This window comes from Cajanus cajan, chromosome 1, assembly GCF_000230855.2.
Source record: "Cajanus cajan strain Asha chromosome 1, NIPB_CcT2T_4, whole genome shotgun sequence".
Taxonomy (NCBI): Eukaryota; Viridiplantae; Streptophyta; class Magnoliopsida; order Fabales; family Fabaceae; genus Cajanus; species Cajanus cajan.
Genome location: NC_138517.1, coordinates 88671948 through 88696576, shown reverse-complemented (window position 1 = coordinate 88696576; position 24629 = coordinate 88671948). Strand labels below are relative to the sequence as shown.

Genomic DNA, 24629 nt, shown 5'->3' with positions numbered 1-24629 from the left:
CTCCTAATTTAGTGTAGGAGCAATTTTGGTCCTCATAATTTGAATTGCTTAATTTTGGTCCATAAATTCAAATAATGGGCAATTTTAGTCCCACAAACAATTTACCTTCCAAAATTTAACATACGTTAATGATATGGATTTTATGCTAAATAAATATTAATTATATATTATTTAATTTCTTGCGTGTCAAATTATTTAATATTCAAAATTTAAAAATTTTAAATTCATTTATTTTATATTTCTATTTCTTATACGTGTTAATGTTGCAACTAGAACGACCCGTTCTCCAAGCAGAACGGGTCGTTCTACTTGCACGCGTAGTCTGTTAATTTTGAAACTGGAACGTCCAAGCAAAATGACCCGTTTTGATCCATCATCATGTGTGTATTTTTACATTCGGAACGATCCGTTCTAAAAGGAGAACGAGTCGTTCTGCAATTGCTGCAAGGAGAACGGGTCGTTCTTAAAGGAGAACGAGCCATTTTGCATCTAGTTTTACACTATGCTCAGATCCAAAACGCAAAAAAAAAAAAAAAATAACAGCTCATTAAAAAAATTATATTTTAGTGAAAAATTCTCATTGCGATTGATATCAATACCCTTTTCATTTTGTTTTCAATGTTATTTAAATTTAAAATTTGAATATTAAATAATTTGACACGTAAGAAATTCAATGATATATAATTAATTTTTATTTAGCATAAAATTCACATTATTAATGACTGTTAAATTTTGGATGGTAAATTGTTTGTAGGACTAAAATTGCTCATTATTTAAATTTATGGACCAAAATTAAGCAATTTAAATTATGAGGACCAAAATTACTCCTGTACTAAATTATGAGGACCAAAAGTGCAATTAAGCCTTTAGTTTTTATTGTTAAAAAGTTCAATTTAGTCCTTTAATTTTCAAAATATATTCAATGTTGCATTTTTTGTCATTGCCACTCGTGAAGTTAATGAAATTAGATGAAATGAAAATATTCAATATATTTTAAAATTAGATAATCAAATTGATCATTTTAAAAATAGTGAGAACAAATTAAATATTTTAAAAATAATAACATTAAATTGAATAAAATTTTATCTAACATTCTTTGTCAAGATAAATTTGAATTTTATTTTACTTATCTTAACAACATCATGAATAACAACAAATTGAGTACTTATAAAATTAATATATATATATATATATATATATATATGACAAAAAGAATGAGTTATCTAATAAAATAATTTATTGAATAGATAAAAGAAAATTTAAATTTATCTAAACTAAAAAATGTTAGATAAAATTTTATTCAATTTAATCCTTCTATTTATGAAATGTTCAATTTAGTTTCATTATTTTAAATAATTTAATTTAGTTCTCTAATTTTTAAAAGATATTTAATATTATCATTTTATCTGATTTCATTAATGTTGTTAGTGTCAATTTAGATAAAATGATAACATTGAACAATTTTAAAAAAATTAGAGGATCAAATTGAACCATTTAAAAAATAGTGAAACCAAATTGAATATTAAAAATAAATGGAGGGATTAAGAGTATAATTTAGTCTAAAATTAATTATGAACCACTTGAATCAAATTAGTACCATATTATATATATGTGTAATATAACAATATTTTTTCACCTAGGATATCTTTTAATTAAAAGTTAGTACAAAAAAATTGATATGTAATGACATAATATTTGTCACTAAAAAATATTTTTAGCTATATTGTAAATATTATGTTAATATATTGTTTGAAACTGTAGATGTAAACTATAATAATACATAATATATGTTGTTAAATCTTATTTAAGATTAACACTCAAATTGTGTATAGTTATATATCAAATATGTTTATATCTACATATATTATATCACACTTTTTTGTATGTCCCATATATATGTAATATTTTTTGTAGTATAATTTCTTATTAAATAACAAAAAATCATCATTTAAGAGAGTTACATCTTTGAACAAATGTTTTTCTTTACAAATAATACTTTAATTAATTGTTGTATTTGGATACTTTTTTTTTTGTTAGATTATTTTCCTTATGTTTTTCTTCAAGATATTATAAAATTTTGAGGTTGGTTTGTGTATCGTTAATATTTTATTTTACTACGAATATAAGCATTTATAGTTAAACAAAATTATATATGGCAAGAATTGATATAAAAGGTGACTTGTTTACTTTAGTCAATAAAGCTTATAATGACAAAGCATTATTCAATTAAAATTAGAATGTGAATTATTGCACTTTTTATAATCATAAAATATGGGTTTTTGACGAGTCACTTTCGATAAAAGTCATGAAACATTGAATCAAATCAATCTACCTAACGTTTAAATTAAAATATTTCATAATATAAATTAACTTAATTAGATATGCTTTTGAATATAAAAATTTAATAATTCGACTAAATTATTTCATATGATCAAATGGTCGATATTCAATTTTCGTCTGAATGAGAAGACGAAATAGGGGAAGAAGAAATTCTAAAATGTAAAATAAATATTTTTTGGAGTTTTCTATCTTTTATGCATTTGTAATTTTAAAAAAATTAAAGTAAATTTTTTTTTTCATTCAAGCATGATATTTAATACAAAAATTACTTTTAAATTAAATGGTTTATCATTTAATTAAAAATGAAAGGAAAGTAAAGAAAAAATAAATCATCAAATACTTTTTCTCAAGATATAATTTATTAATATTATATTTCCACGAATACTATTGAGAATATAAGATACTCATTGTTCACCTATTGAACAAAAAGTTAAGAATCAATAATATTTGAAAATATTCTTTTAAAAATTTATATCCCATTTACTTTATAGGTATTAACGCGTGTTATACTTGAAGCAAACACATTCTGAAAAAATTACTCGTGTTTCAATTTTTTCCTCAGACAAAATATTAAGCTAAAATTGCTTCTCCTGCCATGCAAGTGTGCAACAGCTAGCTTTTCAACTCAATGATGAACACATTTAGGGTTGTATGTGGGTACTTACTTAAATATATAGATTCAATGAGTTTAAGATCAATTTATTTTTAGTGTTTAGGTTATACTTAATACAATTCGATCAAAACTTGGTAGTATACAAGTTGAATAATAAATTTTGTATTTTTATATTCGTGACTCATTTTGACTCTGTCAAATAATAATAATAATAAGTTAATGTGAATACTTATTTAGAATAATATTTTTGTAATTTTTTTCAATAATAAATATTGTGTTTTTTTGTTAATAATATTTTAATAATATAACATATTTAATTTATTTTAAAATTGAATTTTTATTATTATTTACTTTGACAATTAATAACATTATATTTACAATTACATATTAAATAATTTACATTTATTTTAAAAATATTTTAAATTTTATAAATAAATAAATTTAATTATGTGAATTTAATTGATAAATCTAATCAAATTCATTCATGTTAAACTAAAAAAAAAAAACTCGACTGAATCCATTTAATTGTGATTAGGTTGGATATGGGATGTATCCAAATTGGATGAAATCCGACCCTAAACACATGATTGCACGCAACCCCATTCCGGTAGAAAACAAAACAGCGGCGAACTTAGGAACGTTAACGCCGTTCCAGTCCTTCATTATTGGATCCACGTGTCGCAAATGCTGACGCAATTAATATTAGTAAACCAATTATTAATGGTAACAACAAGGCCCTCATAACACCACGGCTTGTGATTTCAAACAAAAGCAAAACATGGGCCCCACAAAATGCGGTGTCACCCTCGTACCATCAACACGTGCCCCTTTCTCTTTAAGTCAAAGCTCCAATTACCCATAATCCCCATGCAAATCATATTATTACTTTATCCCTAACAGGTGTCCCTCACACGTGTCCACCGCACGTGCTTCCCGCGTGCCGTCGCCGATCACCTCGCCACTCGCCAGTATCTTGTACTCGCTGTCGGGATATCTCAAACCTAATTTTAATTTGCCTTCCTCATCATTGTTAATGTTTCCCCAACACTCCTTTCCCTTCACTTCAATTTCTTATTTTTCTTTTTCTTTTCTATTTTGGGGCAACAATTTCTAATTGGAGAAAGCCCCTCAAAATATATAAACACTCCGCATACCATTGCAAGGAAAAATTAATATATAAAACGTTAGTAGTCAGTAGGCAAGTGAGTTGCTCTACTATCTAGCTAGAGAATATTGAATATTATGTTGCTTGTTGCGCATCCTGTGGCTGACAACAATACATTTTAAGAATTTAAATATTAATACCATGGCTAGCTTTTCCCATTTTTCTATGTCTTTGCCGTGGAATAAAACCAAAGATATGCACAATATTAATTTTGGGTTTTCTAGTTATTTTATACTATATGCTAGCTGAGTTGTCGATCGATTTCTATTTCGGTAAAACACAAGTCATGCCTTGGCCCTTGGAGTGATATACTCGTCTTTAATTTAGCGCTTTTTCTTAAAATAACATCAAATCTATGGAGACATGCATACCACATCAATAATAGAAAGTAGAAAAACTTTATAAAAAAATAGATAAGGACGTCGGTATACTTGCTAAAAAAGTCAAAGCTAGCTGAATTAAGAAATGTAAACTATCAATCAATAATAAAATTTAGGAAATGCTAGGTATCAACACCGTGGATCCATAACCAACCAATCAACGTTTTGGTTGATTCAATTGTTGATGATCTATCTGATCTTATCACCTTACATGAACTCATTGACATCTAAAATATCTGGGATTTCAAATTTCAACATGTAGCTACTGTCATAGCTTTGATCTCTCTCATCTTCTGTGCTGCTCCCGTTGATTATCGTGGAGTTCGAGTTCAACGGTGTGGAACTTGACGAAGGTGTGGATAGAACTGAAGCGAAGTTGAAGTTCTGATTGCTGTTACTGGAATAAAAGGTTGAAGGTTCGGACAATGGAGGATACGTGAGACTTTGACCATCAGAACTATAATAATTACAGCTTGATAATTGAGGGACATAGTCATCTGTTAAGGTGTTTAAAGCAACCCCACTTTTGTGCCAATCATCACTTATTAGCTCATCATGAGAATGTTGTTGGTAAGTGAAGTCTGTGAAACTTGATGATGGATATGGGTCCACATTATTAGGCTCAACCAACTGTGGTTGAGTTATAGGCAGTGAAACACAAGTGGTAGTGTTGAACATGGTGCATGCAGGAACTTCTTGAACAGGGTCTTGAAATTGGACAAACTCTGGAATTTGGGGATGGCAAAGCTGGTTCTGTTGATCACTTTTGTGAGCACACGTGTTTGAGTCTTTGTGTTGCTGTGAGGAGATGATTGAAGAAGCCAACCTCAAAAGCTCAGGGTTGACCAAGGAGTGCTGCATGCCAAGGAACATTTGTGATGAACCATAGAAAGATGCGTTTAGAATGGAAGAGATGTCCAATAGATCAAGTCGAGGACTGTGTGTAACAGGGTCAATTCCCATCCTCAGAAGCCTTTTTCTAATGTGAGTGTTCCAATAGTTCTTTATTTCATTGTCTGTTCTTCCTGGTAAGCGAGATGCAATCGCAGACCACCTAAACAATTAATTAATCCAATAACACATACCTATCTATTAGCATAATAATCATGGTAATATAATTTCATTATTTAATAACTTGACTAAAAACTATTGAGGATAAAAAAACATTATAACTCACTTGTTGCCAAGAATGCTATGTAGCTGAATTATTGTCTCTTCCTCTTCAAATGAAAACCGACCTCGTTTTATATCTGGTCGAAGATAGTTAGTCCAACGGAGACGGCAACTCTTTCCACATCTTTGCAACCCTAATCAATACAATGAAGAATGAACCAAAGGCATTAGTTGAAAATTTTATATAATTAACAAGAACAGACCCATGCATTTTTTTTATACGTAATCTATTTAATTTGTTTTGGTGACATACCAGCATTCTTTGGGAGTGTCCTCCAATTGCCATATCCATGTTTTTGAATGTAATCAACAAGTTTCTGGTCCTCTTCGGTTGTCCATGGCCCTTTCTTGAGACCATTTTTGTCACAACAAGGTGCTCTCCCCATAGCTATAGCCTATAGGTAGTTTCTGTTTGATGAGCTAATTTTATAAGCTATGAGCTTTGGGTGAAGGTGACGAGAAAGAGGAGAAAAAATATGAGACGTGAGAGAATAGATAAGGAAAGAGAGGGAGAGTAAAGAAGAAAAATGGAGTTAATGATAGTAGGGTCCGTAGTACTTGGTTATGGTATAAATAGGAAGAAAGTGAAGGTTAAGAAACAAGTGAAGTCAAATTGATTCGGTGCCGTCCTCCTGTTATCTCTCTCGGCATTGGCTACGTGTCTCGTCTAATCTATGAATTTTTTCCTCTCTATATCACCATGCATATCTCTCTTGTTAAACCATATTCTTAATTAATGTTATTGTAGAAAAAATTTCAATTGCATCATTGTGGTCACTGTATTCTACGTATGTTTGATGTCGAAATTTGAGTTTATATCATTATGAAAATAATCAATTACAAACAGTTTAGCTTTAAATTGGATAGTGTCTAACTCGCGAAATATAAATATGAAAGACAGTAATTAATTGTAGCGTATTTAATATATATTTTTGTGTTTGTGAATGTAAAATTATTTGATATATTAAGTATTAAATTGATTAAAAAAAAAAAAGAGAGAGCATTAAGATTATCATGGAGTGTAGTGTGAAGGTAGGCATCATTTTCCGGGAGTGTGACCTCCCTTACTTTCTGGATTCATATTAGCTGTCATCAAAATGACACGCCACGTACCCCTCTCATCTTAATTTCTTTTTCTATTACAGGTACTACACGGCGTTCATTTTCTTCCTTTTATGCATGGACGTGGCTTTTCTTCCTTTATGCTAAAGCAAGCCTTTTATGTTCCATCTGTTGTGCTCATAATAATGTTTTAGATTAGTGTTTTATGCTGCAAACCAACCTGTACCTTGCGAGACCTACACGAATGTTAATTATTAGGAAATAGGGGTAAAGTTATGCCTGTTTCTTTTTAATTTAATTATTCTGCATGTAGAAAAATACAATTAATCTGGTTTAATTTCTATAAACATGATTATTTTTGTTATTAATATAATTCTGTATGTAGAAAAATATTAAAGTATAGTATTTATGGATTTTATATTTCACTCATTTTCATTTTGATCATACCCTTATACACTGAACAATTTATAACAATTTAAAATAATTATATGTTAACTGAATCAAAACTTTTAATTAATATAAGAAAAACACTATCTCAAATAATAATTTTTTTTTTCCAATAAACTAAGCATGTTTGCCTCAGTAGTCCAAAAGACATTTGAGCAAATGTAAGTACTGTTTTAGTCACCATCTTAAATGTGTGTACACAATAAATGCAAAGAAGATTGAAGATGGGCATTTAATATACACCGTGGCTATAATAGAGTTCGGTGTTTGCCGAAATATAAAATATATCATGAACATTTATTATGCATGATATGCGAGAAGATCTACTGAGTATTTATTTAAATTATTATGAAAAAGTGGGTTTACATGATTTTCTTACATTTCTATTATATATGTTACAATCAGCCTTTGCAATCCATTCCACTGTCATTTTTTAGTAGTCGTTCTGATGTTCAAATCTAGGATTTTATATATATTTAATATATCATAAAACTTTTAATTTTATAATAACTACTTAAAAAATAACATTTAAGATAGTTTTTAATTGGTGAATAATATAAAAAAGTATACTATTTAGTAAATGAAAATAAAACTCTTTTATGAAACTCCAAAAAACAAAAAAAAATCAGCCGCAAAATATTATTAATTTGCTGATTTTTCTCTTTAACTTGTGTTGCGATCGAAGACGTGAAAGTGAACTTTGAAAACTTTATTGACTTCTCCCCACAGGTAGTGCGAGTGCTAGCTTCAAATTCAAACTCCTTATTTCATCAATTGATTTCAGTTTTTCAGCTATTTAAGTCACATGCGATGCTTACTTTTCTTGAAAAGGGAAGCCATCTTTGACGGTATATATGGTACAATACTCATCCCAACATGATTCTAATTATAGATCAAGTAATGATTATGTTTTAAGATATAAAACTTAATAAAAGCCTCATCCTTCGTAAAAACATTTTTAATTATTCGTTAATATTTTAAGGAATTATATAATTATTATTTTAAAATGGGTCTTAATGTAACTGTAGGCAAGAAAACTTCTCTGATTAGAGTTAGGCAGCTATAGAACAAATTACAAGTCAAATATATATACTTATGATTCCCGGCCATATTATTGATATAAATGAGATTTACAGAAAATGAAAGCGATAGAGACACCGTGTGAGTCCATAATTTCCGACATGGAAAAGTTAGCAAAAGCTCAAGGAAATGCGTCTCACTGGGACACAAATCTTTATCTCGTTACCTTTTCATATATTATTTTAATTTTTTGGTTCATTTCTAAAGATACTTTTACTTATTTTATAAGATATTTTTAATTCATTTTCGTTTTGAAGAAATGAATTAACGTATCATATTTGAATATTATACTCTTGTATTTTGTGAGAGTTGAGTACTTGAGTCTTACTTCTTTTATTTTTGTTAACTAAAACAATTATAAACGGTCACCGCCGTGAACATGTTGCTATACGAGTTCATATATATACTATTTTCCCCTTTGTACAGGCAAAAGGAATTTAATAATAAAATACAAGGGGTATTCTATTTCTATCTCGTATGTGTTTGTAAAAATAAAGAAAGTGCTTAAATAAAAAAAAATGACAAGAAATATTTTGATATTTTTACGAACATGTACAATGCAAAAATTATTTTTAATACGATAATAAAATATGTTAGAGTTTAATCTCATTAAATCATCTTTTTATGCTTATAAACACATTTTAATTCAGTTATAATTTCATAAATTATTATTTATCTTACAAATATTCCCAAATTTTAGTTCGTTACAAGTTAGAGTCTAAATATTTTGAATAAATTAATTTTTTGCTTAACTTAACCAAGAACTCAGTGGTACGAACAATAATTTATGAATGACTAATAATATTTACTTTATTTCTAGAGGTAAGCATCATTAGTTGCTCTACTTCAATTTAAAGGTTCATATGAATTTTTTAATCACTTTAAACCCATAAAATCAAGTTAAAGGGATCAAACTATAACAAGTATTAAGTAAAGAAAAGAGCAATAATACTCAATAACTTAGAATGTAAACATGAAAATATGTATGGTTACATCAAACTTCAATAAAAGTGAACTTAACTACATATAGACATGGAGTACAAGAAAAATGAAGAAAGGAAGACATTTAATCTTGAAGCCATGAAAATTCTTCCGGCTACCACACACATTTCAATAAATGTTCTTTAATGACGTGTCTTCAAATTTGTCCCTTTTTAAGTCGTAAACCTTTTTTTGTCTCTTTTCATTAATGACATGTCAACACTTATAGTGTTGGATGTGAAATTCTACGCTAAACATGAATTAAACAATAAATAATAAAACTTGACCTCTGAAATTGTGGTATTGACAATTGGTGTGAAATTTAACACTCAACGTGATAAATTAAATCACTCTCTGAAAGGTTACTCTTGAGTGTGAAATTTTTATGTTGAGCATCAAAATTTAACAATTTTTTTTTATCTTGATGTTTTGCTTTCTATTTGTTTCTTTCAATGTTTCTCATCATTTTTCATTTTATCTACAAATTAACATAATAAAAAACTTGAAAATTTCCTATAAATTTAAGTTATAAACTAAAGTTAACATTATACAAATTAAAATTAATTTAAATCAAATAAAAAACAAATAAAAAAAAGCGGATAAATATTTCAAAATATATCATAATTAAAACAAATATAAAACTTATCAATATGATAAGGAGTTGTGGCGCTAAAATCATATAGAAATACTAGCAACTAATTGATTGTTAATTAATAGAGTTCATATAGTACTTTTTAAAATGAATGTTACTTTATATCAACTTTATCTATCTTATAGTAATTCCAATGGGAATTGTTTGTCCCGTTTTTTTCAAGGGACAGTTTCTTCCCATTGGAGCACTCTTACGTGGCAATATGAGTTGCTTGAAAAAGAGGGACATTTATTTCTGCAAGCAACTGTTGCTTACCAGATTTTGGTGGGGGAAGAGATCAATGAGGCGGGGTGAGATGGGGCTTTGACAATGGCAGGGTTGATGGTGGAGGCGCGAGGTTTGACACCGAGGGTGGAGCCGTATGCGACGACTTTATTAAAGGCGTTGAGAGCCTTGTCGACGTTGCGACAGACGTTGCAACGACCTTGCTTGAAGCGCTTCCCCCACTAGAGCAACACCATGGCCTCCTACAGCAGCCACAACGCTTCCCACCGGGCACGACACATGAGCGATGCCGCGCAGAGGTTGGGATCGTCGAAGGAGGCGACAATGTTAGCCAACACGTCATACAGAAGTGCCAAGAAATGGGCAGCGGGGCTAGGCTGGGCTGGCGAGGCAGGGGTTGGCTGACGTGGGCACGACGGAGAGAGGATGACGCAATGGAGGACGACAAGAAGATGGAGGAGAAAGGAAGAAAGCAACGGGGAGATGGAGAGTGAGGGGAGAAAAATGAAAAATGAGAGAGGAAGAGAGTGATGGTTGAGAAAGAAAAAAAAGAGTCGTTAGTTCATAAATGATTAGAAAGAAAAGTTATAAAAATTGAATTTCTTAAAGTTTCTTACCATTGAAGTAAATTTGTGTTTGAGTTGTTTAATGCTAACGTAACATACTGAAGACCACTTTTTACGCTTTTCAATGCATGAAATGATTCAAATTTGGAGATGCCCTTACGATCTCACTTCTCTTTTATGAGCTTCAAGTAAGAGTACTTTCCAATGCCCAAGCTTGTGACTTTCATGTTTAATGAAGTGAATCTCCATAACAAGAGGTAGCAACCATTCGCGAGCATTTAGAACTTAGAAATGCACTAAGATGAAACATAAAACAAAACTCTATAATTGAAAAGAATAAAGCTTAACAGATTTAGCGAGAGTTAAAATATTTGTATGTAAGTAAATATTAATGCCTGTTTGTTTGAATAAATTGAGTTTGAGTCCCTAAGAAAGTTCTTTAATCACCTGTTAAGGGAAAACTGAAAGTAATCTTATTGTATTTTTTTTATATGAAACTTTGATTTAGTTTTGGTGGTTTTTACCATGTATAAATAACATCTATTTCATAAAATATTTTCAAACATGACAACCGCTCAACATTATACCATTATGGAAAGTTCTGATTTGCTCGCTCTGTCATTGCTTCATCTGGTCTTGGATAGTTGGATATAAGAAAAAATATATATGTACTTTAATTTTAAATATAAATAAACTTAAATTAATTTTATCCCATTTAATGATTAATGATATTATCTCTAAAATATTTTTAATTTAATTCATGTTTTAATTTCAAATTCAATGACTCATTTTTTTTCTTGAAGGGTAGTTTAGAAAAGAAATATATTTTTAAAAAATAAGTCTTGCTAACCAGCATCTTATAGGTGCTAATTAACTTAATTAAGGAATCAGCATATAAAATGTTTTTTTATTATTAAAAACTATATTAAAATTGCATGGAAGATAATGTTGTTAAACTTTTCAACAAAAAGTTTATACTTTTAAAATTTCAACAAAATATTTATACTATTCTAATCAGTATTTTCATTTTTTAAATAAAATCAATACAATTAAATGATCTCAATTACCTTTGGAGATTACATGCAAATTTGCCAGAATTTTGTATAATAATGTAGTCATTTTCCAATCAATATCACTGGATTAGCAAAATTTTTATGCCGTTAATTTAATACGTGCTAACTGATGATTGATTCTGGTGACGTAAGATTTTATAACAGTGTTATGAAAGACTTGTGAGATTAAATTTGACATATAATGTCTATCGAGTAGAAAGATTTTATTCTGGCATAAAATTAAAAAGAGTAGTTTTTAATTATTAGATTTTATATAATTGTTCAAAATTTAAACACAATGTGCCCTTTTAAGTATTTGAATAAATTTAAAATAACCTTTTACTTAAAAAATTTATAATATTTTCATGATCAATATTTGTTTCTCAGTTTCTTATATAAATGATATTCTCAACACATATATACATGTAGAAAGTATATCCCTGATAAAAAAAATTATATAAAAAGCATATCAAGTGAAAATATGAAAAATGAGAAGAATTAATCTCGATTGAACAATCATTATATATGATTAAAAAAATTTAATTTTATATAACCTTGTATATGAATAATATTTACTCTTTTGGCATTCTCATTTTTCACCTAATACTCGTTATATATATATAAAATTGATGTTCTTTGTTCGTACATTTTTCCTTAAAAGTTTTATGATGGTCAAGTGCTTTCATTTGGATATTGATACTTTTGTTGCTTTCTCGTTATTTTCAAGGTTCATGAATTGAAATGAATAATGATGGCAAAGGTGTGAAATTACAATTGGTTACTGCGGATACATTGTCTTGAAAAGGTCTCACCCAACTCTGCCTAATGCACAAAAAGTATAAAGTCAAACGTTAATTTAATCATGTACTGAGATTTCCCCCTAGGATCTGTTTCTCTTTGTGTTTATTATTATTATTATTATTATTAATTTCTCATATCTGATAGCCACCATTAATTTAAACCTAACTCTACACTTTTTGGCTGGGTCGCTATAGTTTTACCTCCCTCAAGAAAATGTTGAAGTTTTTATATTAAAAGTTTCTTAAATATTTGAGAGTGTGGGAGCCATTATCAAATAATGTATGTTTATTAATTCATACCCAACTTTTCCACAATCTACAAAAGATTATGATACGTTGATCAAGTTTTCGTGCCTGATATCTAGAGACGTTGTTGTCATGTCACGTAACGAAATCATCATATAGTTTATTGAGTGGATTATTAAATACATTGTCTCCAAAAAAGAATTTGCCCTCCACTTATGCCTAAAGAGAAATTATTTGTCCTAAACATATTCTTTTTTAACTCATCCATCCACAAGAAGGTGTCCACGTGTAGTAAACAGGCATTTGTGTACACAAATTTGGTAGACTACTGTCGTAGCATTTGTTAATATTTGTTATGAGCTGTTCAATAGCTCCAACAAACTTTGCAACTTATTTTATTTGTTTTAAGGCATTATTTCCAGATACGAGATCCGAAGATTGCGTGAGTAAAGAGTTAGTAATACTATTTTAAGGTATCAGGCACAATTTTTAAATTACCGTCGTCGTCGTCGTCGTCTTCTGCTGGCTACTTCTATTGGTAAGAACCATATTCCAGTCTAAATAATTGATCACGATGGCATATAATTGGCGAAAGATAAGCAGAGTTGAGACAATACTATTTAATTTATAAAGAACACCTGGCCCTTATGGAGCCAGAACTTTCCTGAACAAATTAGGGTTTAATTATAAAAGCTTTATAATCCTATAAACGTGACAAAATAGGTAACAAGGAGTCAATAGTCATTAAAAGACCAAAATGATTTATGGATATGCACATATAGGCATTAAGTTAAATTAACCTACAATTTGATTCAACGTCACCGCTATTATTCGTATAGGAAGTTGTACGACAATTTTAAGTGTAGTAAATTCCTTCAAATTAAAAATCAAGGTTTTGGAATGGAAGATAATAAATAATTGGAAGAATTCCCTCAAAAATTCAATTTATTTAGAGGTATCCCAGCCCAAGAACCTTAGTGTGTTTTATGCAAATGTAGCAATTAACAGAATTGGTTTTTCCTGTAATATTTGGCAAAGGGGCTACTATTAGTTAGGAACGTGTACCCCTTTGTCATGCTAAGGTAAATCACATTTCTAGTCATAAGAGCCAATATGAAGCAAAAAAAAGTCTGTCTGCCATCCTATGCAAGTATGCTTAAATACAGAAGAAAAAGGGTCGATGATCAGAAGAACAGAAAATTAAATTTATATTTATTCACTTAAAATATATTACTAAATGGAACCCATGATTACTAGAATCTAGAATAAATAATGTGCAAAAAAATAAACAACGGCAGGTCGAAGTGAACAGAGCAAATCTTCTAGTGTATGAATCATTTGCATAGGCCTTTTTAAACCAGCTCCCACATAGTGTTACAATAATTAATAATGGATAGTAATTATATATCTCATAAACGAAAATATAATAAGATTATCTGGGACAAAGGTTAAAAAAAATCAAAAGATATAAATCTTTTTCACAAAATAATGAGGATGAACAATTCCCCAATCATCAAACTATTGAAGTCTGATGAATAATCTGCAAAATCTGATTATGTAAATTGCCGTTGGTAACAAGGAAACCGCCAGACGGAAATAAAAACCGCCGGCCAACATGATCCACGGCAAGATCTATTTCACTGCCTTTCCAGTCAGTTACCTGATCAAATTGGATATCAAATGAAACAATTAAAAGAAAAAAGATCAAATTCACTATACAGTAATGTCTGGAACCATAAACAAGTTTACACAAATTTATAAATCTGTGCTAAAACAACTTATAAGGCATTTCATAAATCCAAGACTGGACAAGCTAACAAGACAGAAGTAAAAGGATTCAACCGCTGTGCACAATCCCCCATCCCACATTACCTCTACCAGAATTCCTTCGGGCACTAAGAAATCACAATACCATACATATATTCACGAGAATTCCATAGCAAATAAATGCTTGTTTAATTAGATGAAAAAGGAAATTTAAACTACCTGCCATCAGTTGTAGAGGGCACTACAATTATTTACAGTAGTAATAGCTTCGGCGGAATTACTTAGAAGAAATTATTCATATCTTTAACTACACATCTAAAAGAAAAAGAAATGCGCAAAAGATTTTGGTGGTAACTCGTTATCTTATATCCAACATGAATTGATGAAAAGTTAATAGGCCATAGAGAAAGAAAATAAAGAACTAGGAAGCGCTGTCTTCAGTAATCGAACGAGTTGGAATTAATACAAATCCATACTCACCAAAGCTAACCTTGTTTCCTAAATAGACATGTATTATCTGGTCAAACATAGAAGCATGTGACAGCATTTTGTTAACTATTGGTACATTAGTGTATGTTAGTAGCATAGTAATGCTCTGTATTAGGCAAAGGATGCAAATTAGTACCAATTTACCACTACTCAGAAGTATATTCTCATATTTGGTATACCAACATGTTAACAATGAAAACAAGCACACCATATCAAGCGAAACACCACTTTATTAATAGGGAGGGAAATAAACAATGACATTATGTAAATTTTGCCAAAATCCAATATTTCAAATCACACTAACCCGAAATACATTGTATTTTCCTGATTTTTTCTCTACCAAACATCCGCTTGAAATTCTAGTGTAACTATTGAAGTCCTATTTTTCTTTCTTGCTCAAGTAATATTTGGATCAATTTTCTGAAGTTAGAAATGGTGCTCTAATTTATATATACACTGGACTCATAATTCTAATTCTAATTTAATAATGAAACAAATCATGAAATATAAGAAAATATGGAAACCATTCTTAAGAGATCATCTAGGATAACATATCCTATAAGATACAATTGTGATACAGAAATATTTTTCATATATTTTACCAGAGACAAAAACAATATGATTTTTTTTTTTTACCTTCCCACCAGCTTCATGAATGCATATCAAGCCAACAGCATGGTCCCAGGCCTACGTTAGACCAAATAATTCAAAAGAAAAGTATTACTACATAAATTATCCATCCCATTATAAACTTAAAAATTGTAAGGATACCTTTATAATGGTCTTCTGTTTTGCTTGTTGAATGAAAATAGATGCTCTACCTGAGGCCACCATCAAATACTTGCATAAACTGCATTGATCCATAAGAATGTCAAGAAATGAGCAAATGGAGGAGAGAGAAGATGAAAATCAATGAAGCTAAAAAATATTGGCAATTTTAACACAATGAGATGAAACTACCAATGAATTGCATTAATTAGAGCAACAACTTCATGATTTAAGCATCAGATATAAGATATTTATTAACAAGACTTCCTTTCAAAGAGCGCACTGTAATTTAATATAAAACAAACTTCAGGCAGTGTAAGCAATAAAAGTAGAATCAGAAAACAAAAAATAACGATTGCTTTAGACTTTACCATCTACTCCACACATCACTTCGTAGACCACCAATTATGGAATAAGTTCTGATTGGGTGTAATAAAGTAAAAAAAATATATACATAGATAGCATTTCTGAGACCTTCCACAACATGTCCTCAATAGATGAATTTGATTGCTCCCTACATTATCAGCCTTGTTTGTTGCACTAAATAAAGACGACAATGGCAGTGATTCCCATGTTTGACTATCTGGAATACAAAAGCGTGCTTTATGTATTATGTCAGATCCATCAACAAAACATCTGGTCCACACACCAGGTGATTTGAGTTGGCTATTCAAACTTTTCATCCATGTTCCACATCCCTTATGAGCAATCATTACAGCTCCTGATCCACGAAGAGAATCCCAACCCTCCTCAATCTCGGCAGATGATATCTCAGATAAATCTTCCTCCCAGTTAGGGCAGCCCATAACTCCAATTACAACCTCTCCTTCAACCACAAGAGCCAAACCAACCTATATTTTCCGGAAATCCCTTAGACAACAATTGAGATAATAATGACAATGTCGGATAAACATATGATGCACTGTGAAGAAAATTACATTCTTTGCCAGTATTCCTTAATTAAAGATACACACACAGCTTGTTTATACCCGTACCTTGAGAGGAAAGTGCATCATAAATCAGGCACTATCACAAATAATGGTTTAGTCTTATAACAAAGAGCTCTTCCAGATGGAACCATTATGAATTTTTTTGTTATATACTATTATATGAAAAGAATTTCAAAAGGTATCTATATAATATCTGATTGGAGAAACTTCTCCATAACATTTATAAGAGAAGAAAATAAAAATAAAAATGAAATAAACTTCTCCAAAAGTTAAAATTAGCTTATAGAAGTTCTCTCAAGTTAGCTTTTGGAAAAAAATTGACTCAACTATAAGTTAATTTCAGCTTAAAGACAAGCTTATTTCATTTTTTTTTCTTCATTTTATGTCCTTCTCCTAGAAATGTTAATGAAAAAGTTTATCCAAGCACCCCCATAAAAAAAGCACCAATCTACATTATGACTTACCACATATAAGGCTCTGCTAGCTTTTAGAAAACCACGTGTACCATCAATTGGGTCAAGCACCTGTATTTATTCAATGGACTTAACATAAGTTATAATGGGAAAAATCAAACATGAAAAGTAAATTTATAAGTGTCCAATATTAACCTGTAAATAGATAAGGCCCCAATGATTAGTAGAAGTCAACATGTAAAAATATGTAGTTTTCATAAAACAGAAAATATAATTACTACCATTTTCTCATCTTGAGGAATGCCATTTGAACAAACATCTCATACAACAACATAGAAATTGAAGCCAGAAAGCAGAAATGAATTTTTAAAATTTTAATAAGTCACACTGCATCACTTTATAGCATTTAATTGATCTGCTTAGATATGCCCACCCAATATGTGGCCGGCTTTGGTCCAAATACAAAAGCATCCTTGCCCCCTCTATCAATTGCATCAAGCACATCATCTTGTGTCAATGGTTTACAAGTGGAGCTAGCAGTAGCAGTTACTGCATTAAGCACAGTGTCTGCTAAGTTGCTTGATCTCACAAAAGCGGAGTCCTCCTCAGCCACCAAAGGTATAGAAGGGAACAGCTTATTTAACTCTGTTTTGATAACCACATAAGATATAAAACCGAAATTTTCAATCCCATGAAAAGAATAATAAGTTCTGATAAATCATTTTCAAGGCTACATACTATACTAATCATAACACTGGTTAATTACATTAAAAGAAGGAAACTAATGTTTAGACTTTCAACGAATCACATTGGCCAGAAATTATGAGTACTGATGAGATTCCATTGGCATTTTCCAAGTTTCATGGAATCCTTCTTTAAAATAAATAATCACCATATTGCTGTTATGTCCTCAGATAAAAGAGCAACTTATGTAGAACTGTAATTGACCAAAGAGCAGCACATTGATTTTCATTGACAACTCATTAACATGTTAAAGTATTCTTATTAAAGTATTTGACATGACAGTGAGTTAATAATACCCAAACTTATGAGAGCCTGAACTCCAAAATCAGCGACGGTGACGGGAGTGTGGTCATTTTTTTCAAGAACCTTGCCATGAGTTGAGAGCAAAGACGATTTGACCTGCGGAGTGGGGACAAAAATTAAGAAGAAGCAGAAGGCAATACAAAAAATGAAGAAGAGGAGACACAGGCAGAGAACGTAATTACATTGAGACAGAGATTGCAAGCCCTGTGAACTACGTCAACGGCGGCTTGAAGCTCTTTGTAATGTTTAGCGTTTTGGTGCGGAAATGGAAGTGTGGCCCTGACGGAATGCGAGTGGAAATGAGGGGAAATTGAGGGTTTGAGGGGAAATGAGAGCTAGGTTTAAAGAAGAATGGATGGAAGAGACCTTACGTTGAAGCGCCAGGTGGTACGAGTGCGGGAACTTTCAAAATATCGGAGGCCCAAGACGTGTGAACCAAGGATATCCATCGCCATCGCCATCACCACTCTTCTGTGTTCAGCGTTGAGTTCAGGAGAGGTAGATAACAATGAATATTGAATGGTAATGAAAATAGATACATTTTATTTTTATTTTTATTTTTATACATATCAGAGGGTATAGTCTACAGACTACAATCACATTTTTCACTTTCATATCTTAGCTATATTAATCTTTTTTATTTTAATCACAATTGCAGTAATTTTAATTTTAACATAGTTTGATTTTGAATAATCACTCTTTCCACAAACATTTTCAAATGACGTTTTATTATATTTGCTCCGACCAAACTAATATTGTATTATTTATTTTTTATTATATATTTATATATATTACATAAAAATATATATATGTTAAACAATAACTTTTTATTATTAGATAATAAAAAATAGAGTAAATAATTGTTTTTTTTCAATAAAGATCATATGTATCTTCTGCTCCTTGAATCAGGCAAAGTTACTATGATTAGTGAAATAAATAATACAATATTAATAGGATTATTATTCAATATATTTTTATACAATAAGTAATATAAATTTTGTTATATTATAATAAATAATATAATTTAACTGGTGTCTTAAAAAAAGAGGAAAAACACATAATTAAAATGAAAACAAAAGATAAATGGAATTATATGTTTATGTTAATATATTAAATAATATTTTTATAATTAATTTAAGAAAATTTTATTATTTTTATTTAAAAAATTATTATTTATTATTTTAAACTATATTTAACATTAAATAAGAAATTAAAAAAAACACAATTAATTCATACAGTAATGTATATATATATATATATATATATATATATATATATATATATATATTCAAATTATAATTTAATAAAAGTAATTGAACTAGTAGTTCAAATGATGAAACTTATTGTAAAAGTTATGAGTTGTAGTTTTCATAGAATCACTTTTATTATTTTTTTAAAGGGTGTATTTAATCCGATTTTTTTTCAGCTTATTCTTTCCTCAGAAGAAAAAGTCGGGTCAAGCACTATTTATATATATATATATAACTCTAAAGAAATTAAGCTACTTAATTTTATAGAACATTTTTTTAAATAGTAGCTTTTAATTAAGTTAGTAAAAGAAACTTTTTTTATGGTTTAAATACAGTTTAAATAAATCTTATATTTTTAAATCAAAATCATATTATTGATTTATATCATCCGAGTGTTTTATTATCACCATCAGTATAGATGAATTATTATGTCACAACATTAATCCATATTAGCATTAAAGTACCACATCATCATCAATTATTAGTTAAATGTGATTAAAGTTGTATAATTTGAAATTTTAAATGACCAAAATTACATAATTAAAAAAGTAAAATCAAAATCACAAATTAAAAATTATAAGGGACAAATACAATTTATCCTTCAAAATATATTTTTTTATATTCAATTTGATGAATGACTGATTATTAAAAAAAAAAATGATGAACGGGCATTCCATCTACTAAACAATTAAACTGGACTTTATAATTAGAAATAAGGCGAAATTTGACTACTTCCAAGTTCCAAACCTAACCTATGTTCATTCCCCCAAACCTACTCACTCCAACAAATCCTAGGTCACTGGTAGTAAGATACAAGTCTATCTTAATTTGTAGTCTCATATATTTTATTAGCTAATTTTGAGGGATTTGATTAAGTTTTAAATTCGAATTCTAAGCATAGTATAAGAATTTGTATATGTTAAATTAATTGTTGAATCACTTATACTAAGACACTCAAAGATGATAATTTTTAATATGAGGAATGTGGTAAGTCACCTTAATCATATATATTTAACATCTTATTTTGTATTTTGCAACCTCATACCTTTTCAAGTTGATTCTATAATATTCAATTAAAAACATCTTCGACCTTTAACAAACTCATACATAGTATCATGTAGGATTTCTCATATTAACAAAATCCCAACCACTATGTTTGGAACATAAGAAAAGCAGTGGAAAGGGAAAAAAATACATATTCATCAAAATACTTTTCGTCATTTGATCGACAAGAAAAGTATAAAAAAAAAAATAGTAGGATTTACGTAAATATGTTTTCTTCTTATTTTTGGAGAGAAAAAAGATAAAACTTTAGTGGATAAAAAATAAAAAAAATACTCCTATTTACTGTTGCAATGGAAATATTTATATCATTTCATACATATCTGTTTTCTTTTCTTTTATTATATTACATAATCAAACAACCTAAAAAATAATTTTAAACCAAACAAATCATAAATGATAAAAAAAATATTCGAGCCCGTGAATTAACATAATTAATGATGTGATGTGACAAATAATATGTTAAAATAAAGGGAAGGATTTGGATTTACAAATCAGTCGAATACAACCATGGTATTATCCAGAATCTTCCTCGTCATAAAAAGAATGAGTTGAATACGTATACTTCATACAGTCTGAGCGATAAGCACGGTGAAAAGCCGAAAGAAATAGGCGATTAATTAGAAAAAGAAAGAAAAAGGGCATAATCGAAGGCAATCAAAGCAAGTTATTTCATTCTTATCCCGTCACTAATTAATTTCCGTTTTGACTTTTGACCGTTTCCCCGTTAATGCTCAAATTCGTAAAGAAATCCTCTTCAAAAGCATCCTACGTGGCGTTGCTAACCGACACGTGTCCTCGGCCCACAGAATTATTAATTATAAATGCCCACAGTTCTACCCACAAAACGATGACATTCACAGCCGGTTGTTTTAACCTTGTCGTCCGGTTAGCCCACGTTTTTGTTGTATAAATATCCCTTGCACATTGCACTTGGCAGATACGTTATTGGGTGTTGAGATCATTTTGTTGAAAGCAAAAGATAATTGCGATGAGTTTGAGGTACATGAGCAGGGTGTTGTACCAGGGTGCGATGAGAATGAAAGATCAAGGATCAAAGTGTGACTCAACCATAAAGTCTCTGAGGGATTCTGCTAATTCCTCAAAGCAGGCTTGGTTCCTCTCAACCTCACCTGCCTTCAAAGGTGCCAACAAGCAGGCAGAAGACTCTCTCAGGACTGTCATGTACTTGAGCTGCTGGGCTCCCAACTGACCCAGTTAAGACATGCATCATGCACATGCTTATCAATCAATAAATATGTATATTTTTGTAGCTATGGGATTTATTTATTATATCTATGTATAAATGTTTACAGATTATGATTTTAAGTCTATACACACTGCAACACCGCTATCTTTATGCTTTTCTCATTTTTTGCGACTGTTAAGGTGAATCACTTAGACATTTTTTTTATTAATGTTTCAGCACTACAAAATAAAATAAACATTTTACAGAAATTAGGACATCGGGATTTATGCTGAAATACATGTTTAGATAATCATGCTTGTACTTGCTGAAGAGGGTTCAGTCTAAGAGAGGCTAATTCCCTGCAACATGGTTACTGGTTTGAATTTAAGAGGTTTATATATTTAATGTTCAATAGTATCCCTAACAAAATTATCCCATTACGGAAACGGAAACCAAATACAATGATGTGGCTGAGGCTGTGCTTGACCTTGACTTAATTGATTGAAAATTAGTCGATAAAAGCAAGTTTTTTTGAAATCTAAAAAAATGAAATATCGAGGATTAAAAAGTTGGAAACTGTTCACTAGTTTAAAAGTTATAAAAATTTAAAATGAAAAATGTAAAGCAATCGATACATTTACATAATAAAAAAAAATATACATGTTTATGGATATATTTATCTGTATATATCGTAATGAAAAATTTAAAATAAAATTATTATGCAAAATATATATTAAAAAATTATCATATCAGCCATCAGGTGTAGTCAGATTTGATATATCTTAATGATGGGCCACCTTAATAATATTAAAGGCCCTTCTCGTTACTCATGAATCAGTTTGGGAGGTAATCCAAACCCAGTATTTGAAATATAAGTGGCCCAAATACTTCTTTTATTCTTTTTTAAGCCTCATTTTTCTTAAAATTTTATTTATCTTTTAAATTTTTTAAATAATAATAATAAATTTATCAATTAAAATATTAATTTGATTTATTTTTAATTATTTTATATGTTTATCGTAAAACTATTTTTTTAATAATAAATACTAATAAATAAATTAAAATATATAAACAATATAATAAGAAAAACAGATAAGGCTCCCTCTGGCGTTGTAATGTTTGAGCCCCAAATGCCCCATCCAGAATGAGACCCTGAACACTCATACTCTCTTCTCTAATCAATCCTAGTGCTCTCACTCTCAGAAAGAAAAGAAAAAGCAAAACTAATGATTTCACTACGACCCTATAACGCATGTCTTGAAACAAAGTTTGTCTTGAAACCTTCAAAGATTGGATTCTCTAGACAAACACAAACACAAACACAAACATGGTTAATGACACAAAAGAAGGCAACACGTGGGGTACAAGTGAAATGCAGTGGTGGAGAAAACAAGGGCGAGAAGCGAACCTTTTTGACACTCGAAGAAGCCGGTTTGGTTGAGATATCAGGGTTGAGCACACACGAGCGCTTTCTATGCCGTTTAACGGTTTGTCTTTGTCATATCTTCACAACTATATACTATGTATTGTTTCTCATGCTATTTATTCATTTTATTTTATTTTTTTGTGGTGTAGATATCGTCCTTGAACTTGCTAAGAGTGATATCGGAGCAAGAAGGGTGTCCAATAGAGGACCTCAATGCTGCCAAGATATGTGATTGGTTCCTCAAAGACAAGCTCAAAAGAGAACAGAACTTAGGCTCTGCGGTTCTTCAATGGGATGATTCCGAGTTCCAATTTTAATTTTTTACTACCTTTTCTTTTATTTAAAGTCACCAGATTTTCTAGGATTATGTTAATCAAAAAAGGGGTGTCACCTTTTTTCTTCGGAATGCTGATGTTGCTCTAGTTCCCCTTTTTACTGTATTTTCTCCCCTTCATAGTCATTGAATTACAACTGCTATAATTTCAAGGATCTTGGTTGAAAATCTCAAGTCTTGATGTCTATGGTGACTAATGACTTGTATGGCATTAAAGTGACTCCATATGCTTCTCCTTTTTTATTCCAATCCAAAAGTCTCAATAATTTGATAATCAACACAAAATCAGACGCGCGTAATTGAGAAACAACAACATATAACTTGTACTCTTTCTCCCCCTCAAAATTGGCATGAAAATAGACATAAACACGTACTAAGAAAATCATTACTTAATTGTTTGATCATGATTCCAGTATTATCTTCCCCAAAACAAGAGGAAGAACAAACACTTAATCTAGACAATTGTTAAGAAATATGAACAAGCTTCAAACCAAACTGATGCTGTTGGCGCTCTTGGGAATTAAGGCAATCTAATACCAACTAGTTAGTAGATTAAAATCTCAAATCTTTAATTTTATCTAAATCTGAGGGATGGAGATTAACAACACGTACCATATTGCTCAAGAATATGAAAGGAATAAACTTGATTCGGGCTTATATTTCTGCATAAAAAGTTTTTTCTTTTTTAGCTCGATCTGAATTTTTAATTAACTCCTAAACTATTCAAATTCAATTAATTGAATTCAATTTCTGTGTGTATATATCTATAATATATTTTAGGTAAAAAAAGATATTTTCTCCTCCAATTACTTTGATCTTTATATTTAATAGGATCATTTTGTTTTTCACAATTTTCATAAAAAAAATTAAACCAATTTATTTATAGTTTTTTTTTTTTTTTTTTTTAGGTTTTAGTCTCTTAACTTCTTTAAATAACTGTAAATTATATTTTTATTATAAATAAAAAAATTTCATTTAAAATAAACTTTCTTTCTTCTATTCTCTTACTATAGGTAATATACAATTGTCTCAAAAAAAACTTTCTTTTTTTATAAGTAAATTGAGACACGATATCTTAACCTAATAATATATATAATACAAGTCAAAATATTTTTATTTAAAATAAACTCACCAATTAGCAAATTTAATTTA

The 24629-nt window shown here is 29.8% G+C and overlaps 3 protein-coding genes across 5 annotated transcripts; 1 reads left to right on the top strand and 2 right to left on the bottom strand.

The window, feature by feature from the left end:
- Positions 1-4546: 4546 nt before the first annotated feature.
- LOC109804209 (transcription factor MYB102) lies at positions 4547-6227 on the bottom strand. Its single transcript, XM_020366001.3, has 3 exons — positions 5925-6227; positions 5676-5805; positions 4547-5552 (listed from the first exon to the last, which is right to left on the bottom strand). Exons 1-3 carry the CDS (start codon positions 6055-6057, stop codon positions 4706-4708), a joined length of 1110 nt encoding a protein of 369 aa, XP_020221590.1. The 5' UTR covers positions 6058-6227; the 3' UTR covers positions 4547-4705.
- Positions 6228-14087: 7860 nt separating this feature from the next.
- LOC109804307 (Inositol monophosphatase family protein) lies at positions 14088-18743 on the bottom strand. 3 transcript variants are annotated; one of them, XM_020366120.3, is made up of 9 exons: positions 18583-18743; positions 18399-18495; positions 18210-18312; positions 17603-17814; positions 17221-17280; positions 16281-16657; positions 15810-15888; positions 15675-15725; positions 14088-14442 (listed from the first exon to the last, which is right to left on the bottom strand). In XM_020366120.3, exons 1-9 carry the CDS (start codon positions 18675-18677, stop codon positions 14296-14298), a joined length of 1221 nt encoding a protein of 406 aa, XP_020221709.1. In that variant the 5' UTR covers positions 18678-18743; the 3' UTR covers positions 14088-14295. The 3 variants fall into 3 exon arrangements, 1 of the variants encoding a protein (XP_020221709.1); XR_003804615.2 differs by lacking the exon at positions 14088-14442 and adding an exon at positions 15999-16088 and having other exon boundaries at positions 15669-15725; positions 16178-16657; XR_002240223.3 differs by lacking the exon at positions 14088-14442 and having other exon boundaries at positions 15671-15725; positions 16178-16657.
- Positions 18744-21455: 2712 nt separating this feature from the next.
- On the top strand, positions 21456-23651 carry LOC109804395 (receptor-interacting protein). The gene is made up of 2 exons (XM_020366211.3): positions 21456-23204; positions 23293-23651. The coding sequence occupies exons 1-2, from the start codon at positions 22944-22946 to the stop codon at positions 23458-23460; spliced, it is 429 nt and encodes a 142-aa protein (XP_020221800.1). The 5' UTR covers positions 21456-22943; the 3' UTR covers positions 23461-23651.
- Positions 23652-24629: the final 978 nt, after the last annotated feature.